This window comes from Filicampus tigris, chromosome 3 (genome assembly GCF_054856515.1).
Source record: "Filicampus tigris isolate MCC_2025a chromosome 3, RoL_Ftig_1.0, whole genome shotgun sequence".
In the NCBI taxonomy this organism is placed as follows: domain Eukaryota; kingdom Metazoa; phylum Chordata; class Actinopteri; order Syngnathiformes; family Syngnathidae; genus Filicampus; species Filicampus tigris.
Window position 1 is genome coordinate 11,978,581 of NC_141219.1, and position 7,718 is coordinate 11,986,298.

Below are 7,718 nucleotides of genomic sequence, written 5' to 3' on the forward strand. Positions count from 1 at the left end.
CACACAGATAATTGTTCAGATGGAAAACAGTTTAGGATTCAATGGGCGGGGGATATGAATACAGTTGGTCACATAGCTCTTGATCGGAACAGCTGAAGTAGTTTTTGATTAATAAGTCTCAAGTTCTGAGATCTTCTCTTGAAAGTACCAAAATATACTGAAATCACTTGTAGAATCTGACATTTTCTGTTACAGTACAAAGAGAATGGATCAAGTTTGATGTTTATTGAGTTTAATCTTGGCGACACAGCAATTTGAACAATATACACACAAAATACAATTATCCATTTGATTTGACCATGATAAAATCAAACAAACCATATAAAAACACTGCGGTGGAACCCCACAAACCATGACACTTTAAAGCTGTGACAGATTTCTAAAACTTCAAGAGTAAAAAAAGAAAAACATACATTTTTAGTGGATGTGGTTTAGGTAAGAAAAAGGTCAATTAACAGTTTGGTTGATTTGTGAGAAAGGTCCTGGGACTTTGTCTGTGATGACAAAATAATTTCTTCTTTTTCGGGGGATGGACGAAAGCAGAGGCGTTATAGGAGTGGAAGCAATTCCTGTAAGATATATTAATACATAATATGCATTACTGGAAATCAAACTACATTGCAAAAAACTACACTGAAATACCAATCAACATTAAATATCTCAAATCAAGGCAAACTATGTGTGTTCTTTGTCTGACAAGACATTCCTTCTTACCAGGCAGTTTTTGTGTACAGCATTTCACTTGCTTCTATTTTTTTCCTCAAGGATCTTAAGGTATCAAAACAGTTCTCATTATAATACAAGCCCAGTTTTTGCAGTCCTTTAAACTTTACCTGTAACACTAACGATGAGCTCCTTGTCACTTTGTTATAATCACAATCAATTACTTCACCACTTTACACATATTGTGTATGTATGGTAAACTCAGGGACAAATATGTAAGTGAATACTGTACGGCAATCTGGTAAACGCCCCCCGGATTCTTTATTTTGTTCGTGCGCGCCCTCTTGTGGATCAACTGAAACAGTGATTTTAATATCTTTACCGGTATATGTTTTATATATATATGTATATATATAGTATATATATATATATGTTATGTTTCAACACGAAAAATAAACGTAAAAGTCTGTTGCATAATATACTGTAATGTGTTACATTATATTTTTGTCATAGACTTTTTGGAATGGTATAAATAAGAACATTGTTTCAGTTACATTCAAGGATAATCTTGCACATTGACTTGGATCATACAGTGGATATAAATTATGAACAGTTCAAAATAACAGTCAGTGTTGGCACAAAACCTTCTGGGTTCTGCTAAAAAGCAAACCCCCCTCCCCCCAAAATAAAAAAATATCAGGAAGTCTACTAGAACATCTCAAATTTATTCAGGCACTCTGAATGGTGGCAGGTGTGTGCCAACTTCCTTTTAACAAGAGTTAGAATGTGATAGGTGAATTTGGAACATACTGTAGCCACACCACCAGTTATTACAGGGCGTTTATTTCAGTTGTTTATTTTTACTTCCCAGCTCAAAAAGTCTTGCTTTTATCTTATAAATTAGAAAAAGGTTGGTTTCATTTCATTATATCACAAAACCCTAGCGTTTGAATGGGGTGTGTAGACATTTTATATCTATTCCTAAATATTTATGTATATGGCCAACAAAGTGCTGTTACCTGAAGAAACGCATTGCCGTAATGACTCCAACAGATTTGTGCTTGCCAACGTGACGACACACTTGAACGGATTCTCTCGTTCTGCGATCGTCTGGTTTGTTGGGTCTTTAAACTTGGTCTCCAGCTGCCGACAAATCAACACATCACAATTAATGTCCATCGAAGGACATATGCGACAGAAATAATTGTACTAAAAGGGTTACTTCACAAACTGATAACAGTGGAAGACAGTGTGACATTTCACGTTTGAAACTCAATCACAATCACAGATACAGTACTGTCGAATGTGAGAATATTTCGTCTGTGGCGGGGGTTCGCTGGAATGGGCGATTACTGTATTTCAAAATACAAGCACAATTGAGGTTACCTTGTAAACTACAGACTGTAACTGTGGTAACTTGCCAGTACCAAACGCTTCGCACGCCATCTGAAGTCGGTTCACTTCAGCCTCGCCTTGTTCTCGCTCTATGTGGGGGTCTGTGGAACAAAAGTTAGATAACCGTGATTTAGAATTGAATTTAAAAAACATGCAACAAACATCGTTATTATGTGTGAAAGCCTACAAAAATGGTGAAGATCACATGATTGTACATACGTGAGGCTATTTGACTCCTTTCTACAAGAGGGCTGGGATACTTAGTAGGGAACACCTGCACAACAAATCAGAGTATTAGAAATGATTACGTTACAGTAAAGTACAGTACAAAAGTTTATTTTCTTATTTGATGTTTATTAACAAAGTTTAAGGGCGAAAAATGGAACATGGTGCTTTAGAGTGCTTGCACTCAATAATGGACTAACCTGTTCATACTGCTGCATCAGCAGATCCCGAATTGCTGAGAGTTTCCGTCCACTGAGGTGAGCATCTTTAATAGCCTGATGTCGGGTGGCTATGATCAGAGCCTAAAAGACAAATGTATATTTTTAGACAAAGTCAGTTGCCATACAATGTCTTTTTTTCAACATTTTCTTCACCTGGGACAACAGAGGCTTTTGTTTGGACGTCAGTCTGGCCACAAACACATACGGACTTTGAAGATAGTGAACGACATAAGTTGGTCTCATGTTGTTTGGCCGAGAGTAGCTGTCCGCCCATGCAATGCGAATCCAAACCGCTTCATCCGTGTTCTTCTTCATCTTGACAAACACCTTGGATGTCAAACATGAAGATTATGTGAAACACTGAAAAAAGGACTTCAGAAAATCAACATCCATCATGTACCTTAGTATGCATTACTTACATGTCTTGCAAGCTCATTGAGGTGAGATTTAAATTGTTTCCTGAACTGCATCAACTCAACAGTTGGAGCATCAGCTGGTTAGAGTGAAGAGACAGATGACAAAATCTGGATCAGCACCAAATCATACGCATGACAACTCTGTCCTATTTACAGTCATATCAAATGAGTGCCATTTAAATATCTGGGCGGAGGATGCAGACAAAACTTTGGAAGGTTATTATTACAGACGTGCAGGGGTTGGGGTTTGCTGACAAGTTTGCTAACTGACAGGGGTGGTGGGGTTCCAAAGCAGGGGCTGATGTGTGTGCTCCACTTTGTTAAGATGAAATGGCTTTATCATTTTGAATATAAAATGTATAATTCTATTTGTTTACGTTTAGTATGAGGGCAAACTTCATCTGAGAGTGGCAGTACACAGCTTGAAGGTGTTAGGGTTACGAACGATGGCTCTCAACAAACATGCAAGTCGGGTCACAAGTATTGCAAGGCACCACTCGATAAAATCAGGTGACCGACGAATATCTCGAGCACTAATGTTTCTATCAGTTTCCAATGGTGAATTGAGAAATCGGGTCTTCATTGATGCTGTCTATTGGTTGTGGCACTGTCCAAGATTAGTTCAAATTGATCGTACTCAGACTTAATGAACTAATTCAGATTCGAACACTCAAAACTGAATAACCAGTTTTTGAGCTCAGGGGATGTCAACATTCATTCAACATACATTCAGGGTCCACCAGTTGGAACGCATGCCAAATCCATTGGTTTGGATTGTCAATGACATCTGAAAGATGAATAAAACAGAACATTCAGGAGTCAGCGAAATTAAAGAACTGAGAAGGTGAATGTGAAAATGACTTACATATCATCTCTAACTCTGCTATATGACGAACAGTCAACCCGTTTTCCTGCAAGAGAGGGAACAAAATAGCACAAAGTGACCCACAATACAATATGATTAGCTGATATAACTGTCCATCCATTTTTCTGCAAGGAAATGATGAAATTGTTATTGGACCAACACAAAAATTTCAATAAAATAGAGCAGGAGTGGGCAAAGTCAGAAAAGTTCCAGTACTGGCGGCACAAGATATTTTCCCAAATCTTTTGTGACAGTAGTCGTGCAACTTCTAATCTAATATTAATTTACTTGAGTAATTAATTGATAGGTAAGTTACAATAAGCGGCGAAATTTAATCACAATGAGGCTTTCCTGATTAAACAATTTAAAATCAAAACAACAACAACAACCATATGCATTTTACAGCAGCGTGTACCTCACTGTAGGTGATCAGTTCGTCGGCCAACACCCATTTCGTTTGAGTAAAATCGATGTTTTGTTGCTGAGCCACCGTTAAACGACCCCACTTTTCCAGCGTTACTTTTAGAACTTGAGCCGGTATCCGTCGAACGACCCGACGCAACAAACATTTCATCTGGTCCTCCATTCTTCCTCAAACAGTACTGGACTTCTAGGGCTGCCAATGAAGAAATAAAAATGATAGTAGATGTAAACGTAGACTCACGCTGGTCCAGCTAATTCGGGCTTGTTTGAAACAAACAGCCCGCCTTAACGAAACCAACAAATGGACCAATCAGATAACGGCAAATAGTGAACGCGCTTGTTATAGTTGAATTGAAATAGTTCAAGGTAAAGCACGGTGATGGTGGTTTTCTTCGAATTCAACAATTTAAAACGTACGCTACTCTACCCTACTCCCACCAATGAAGTAAACATGTTTATAGTAAATTATATATGAAACTTTTTTTTTAATTTAGTTTTTTTGTTTTTGTAAATCGACTTACAGTCGGTTTTCCTAAATTCCGAGAGTCCTTGAAGACACATTGGTTGTGACTCAGTGCGGGTGTGATGTGTGATTGGTGGAAAAGGGGGAAGTCATCGTCTGTTGCATGTGCCAATGTACGACATACAATAGCGGTGCAATTGAAGTTACTTTTCGAAAGCTATGTGTGCAATATTTGGCACAGTTTACAACCGTCGGTAACCTTTTGCGCAGTAACCTCATAAATGCAACAGCATCAAATGGCTCTTTCTCGGTGTCGGTGACTTTTCTTTTTGGGGGGGGGGCGGAATCTAAAATGATAGAATGATAGGACAGAATGCTCTTGCAATCCCTATTCATCTTTGTAACTGAAAGGCCAGTCGTCTGTGAAAAAGAACGAACTCCATTGGTGAATTGATAAGGAAGTGGTCAACGATTGGTTCTTACCAATTGTCAGTCAACAATCCGTCCTTCAGTTACGCAAACCAGTGTCATTTCTCGGCTGTTTGTCGATATACTTCAAAATTTATACAGCATTATCAGTGTTAGCAAGGTAATGTGTTGATTTGTGGTAGACGTGTTGACAATCAAAAAGATCAAGACAAAAGGACGATACAAGCGACACTTTTGGCAATTTTAAATTTTGTTTATTCTGCGTTTGCTAGTTTGTAGCTTACTTTGGCCGACTTGTGCGACGCTGTGACTGCGCCTACTGCTGGTAAAGGGTTAATTGTTCTACTCTAGATTCTTATTATCCTTGCGTGAGTTGGGGTGAATGAATGAATCGAAACATATTTCACTTTAAACTCTTGTCTGTGTGTGCAGGTAAGTGACTGAAGGATTCAGCATCTCAATGACATCACAGGAGGGAGAGGGATGGGGAGGCATTAGTATCCTTCATGTCAAATTAGGCAGAGTATTAGATTTTTATGGCTATATTTGACGTAGCTATATCATCACAATTGCTTTTAATAGCCACATAATTCAACTGAGTGCTCCTGTTGTCTGTTGCTTTTCTGTACAGTATTTACACAGTAGGACCTTAATTCAGCATGCACCCTGACCTGTCGCCTCACCTGCACACAGATGAGTGTAATGAGATCATAAACCGCCTGAAGCAGTGCCACTCTGAGGTATGTTAGAAACTCACCCCCATATTTTTCTCAAACATCAAAAACAAACTTTCTCCGCCCGCAGCATAACTTCTTGAAGTTCTTCGGGACGTGTAACGACATTGACCGCGCCATGCGTCACTGCCTTAAGAATGAGGTCAAGGATACACTTGTGTGTGTAAAATGAGAAGCATTTAGGCACGGCATACATACTCACTAATTCATTACATTGTTGTTATTTGACAGAGACTGGAAAGGCGGGAGCAGAGCAAACTGCATGCACAAGCCATGAAAAAGAGGTTGAAAGAGGGACCCAAGGAGCAACTCTGAAAGACATTTATACTGCAAACTTGCATCCAAGTGTCCAGAGCTGTCGAACTAAGCATGCCTTGCTGTTTTGGGGCGTATACAGTGGATATGAAACGATTACCTAACTATGTTCAAATGCCAAATTTCTTTTTCAATTTCAAAACCTTTTCCACCATTAATGTGACCTATCACTTAAAATCCTTTTAGGGAAAATAAAAAGTAAACAACTGACATACTTTAGGTGACACAAGTGTGCATACCCTCTGCTAACTGGGTAAATCGTGTGCTGACTTCCATTTAAGTGGTTAATTCTGAACACAGTCACATCCCCACTTATAAGAGGGTGCACACTTGCACAACCACATTTCAGTTGTTGATTAGGAATTTTCCTGTTGAAATGCTGATTTTCTTTCAGCAATTGAGTTGTACAGGTTTTACAACACATTAATGATGGACTAAGTTTTGAAATTAATTATCTCGGTCTCTTTTACAAAATCCTGGCATTTAGTCAGGTGAGTGTAGACTTTATATATCCAGTGTAGTTGCTGGACTCATGATGACTTTGATGTGTCGGTTGACATGTGGCAGTGTCTTACCTTTTGCCATTGTATACCAAGCAGTGACAAATCTCATGATTATGGACAGCTTACTCCCACATGGAAAGACCATCAAACATTATTTGTCATCTGTATGCCTTCCAAGGTGCGTCAGAGTGTTAAGCCAAAATCTTTTGATGGGAATTAGCAACTCACAGGACATTTCATTAGGTACACCTGCACAATCAAACAGCCAATATCAGTGCTGTATTCAATGAATTCTGCCTTTACAAAGATTTTTGGGGGGATTGACAACAAAATATGTACTATTCTGTTTGTGGTCGAGAACTACAATGCATCCTACTGAGAACTTTTCTAATTAGATTAAGTGAGAAGGGCATACTAGTAACACCTCTTTGTCGTGCATCTATTTATTTTTGTTGCTGGTTTATTTAGACTGTGAAAGCATTTTAGCAGTTGTTCCACTCTCAACCTATGGATACCGAATCACATTGATTCGTAGCATTTCTTTCAAATAAAGCGTGTGTCCATATTTAAAGGAACCTTGTGACATTTATGGTGAGTGATTGGATGTTGGATGACAACAGGAGGTAGAACGACAATGGGATATGTTTTCTTTACAGTCTTCCAGTACGCCCTGATGAATGCCTTCGTCATGTAGTCATCACACAACGAAAGCAGCCTCACTATACAGCACAATTTTGAACCAGTGTTAATAATACTGATAGTATTTGACAAAGATCACAACTGTAGGCTTGAAAGTACGGTCATGCTTATTCCAGTGAGCGAGACACATTTAGAAAAGGATATCGGACCATATGCTGGAATGTGAGTATGGCAATCCCTGCACCGATGCAGCAATTAACAGTCGATCAGAAAAATATTCCTTATACTGTACACACATTGAAGTGTTAGGCTCATTCACGGAGAAAATGAGCTGGTGACAAATTTCACCAAGCATGCAAGTAGAAAAACATGATTTGTGCGTCCAATGCTAAGCTGAAGTGAATGTATTCATTCACCTGCATGCTTG

At 38.8% G+C, this 7,718-nt stretch overlaps 2 protein-coding genes across 6 annotated transcripts; one reads left to right on the top strand and one right to left on the bottom strand.

Moving 5' to 3' along the window:
• Window positions 1-215: 215 nt before the first annotated feature.
• On the bottom strand, window positions 216-4,516 carry cenpn (centromere protein N). Its single transcript, XM_086025776.1, has 10 exons — window positions 4,201-4,516; window positions 3,786-3,831; window positions 3,648-3,707; window positions 2,924-2,997; window positions 2,658-2,831; window positions 2,484-2,585; window positions 2,278-2,332; window positions 2,050-2,159; window positions 1,683-1,806; window positions 216-569 (listed from the first exon to the last, which is right to left on the bottom strand). The coding sequence occupies exons 1-10, from the start codon at window positions 4,369-4,371 to the stop codon at window positions 448-450; spliced, it is 1,038 nt and encodes a 345-aa protein (XP_085881902.1). The 5' UTR covers window positions 4,372-4,516; the 3' UTR covers window positions 216-447.
• A 627-nt stretch (window positions 4,517-5,143) lies between these two features.
• cmc2 (C-x(9)-C motif containing 2) lies at window positions 5,144-7,227 on the top strand. 5 transcript variants are annotated; one of them, XM_086025316.1, is made up of 5 exons: window positions 5,150-5,425; window positions 5,533-5,597; window positions 5,770-5,840; window positions 5,905-5,976; window positions 6,066-7,227. In XM_086025316.1, the coding sequence occupies exons 2-5, from the start codon at window positions 5,561-5,563 to the stop codon at window positions 6,147-6,149; spliced, it is 264 nt and encodes an 87-aa protein (XP_085881442.1). In that variant the 5' UTR covers window positions 5,150-5,425; window positions 5,533-5,560; the 3' UTR covers window positions 6,150-7,227. The 5 variants fall into 5 exon arrangements, with proteins under 5 accessions (XP_085881446.1, XP_085881442.1, XP_085881444.1 ...); XM_086025317.1 differs by having other exon boundaries at window positions 5,185-5,260; XM_086025320.1 differs by lacking the exon at window positions 5,533-5,597 and having other exon boundaries at window positions 5,144-5,260; window positions 5,732-5,840.
• Window positions 7,228-7,718: the final 491 nt, after the last annotated feature.

Excerpts from the sequence above, each read along its gene's own strand:
- cenpn (XM_086025776.1), bottom strand. The coding sequence starts at position 4,371 with ATGGAGGACCAGATGAAATGTTTGTTGCGTCGGGTCGTTCGACGGATA. Across the intron at positions 2,998-3,647 it reads CCAACTGGTGGACCCTGAAT|CTGATGCTCCAACTGTTGAG; the intron begins GTATGTTGAATG and ends CACTCTAACCAG. Across the intron at positions 2,586-2,657 it reads AAAAGCCTCTGTTGTCCCAG|GCTCTGATCATAGCCACCCG; the intron begins GTGAAGAAAATG and ends TTTGTCTTTTAG.
- cmc2 (XM_086025316.1), top strand. The coding sequence starts at position 5,561 with ATGACATCACAGGAGGGAGAGGGATGGGGAGGCATTA. Across the intron at positions 5,598-5,769 it reads AGAGGGATGGGGAGGCATTA|ACCTGTCGCCTCACCTGCAC; the intron begins GTATCCTTCATG and ends GCATGCACCCTG. Across the intron at positions 5,977-6,065 it reads GTCACTGCCTTAAGAATGAG|AGACTGGAAAGGCGGGAGCA; the intron begins GTCAAGGATACA and ends GTTATTTGACAG.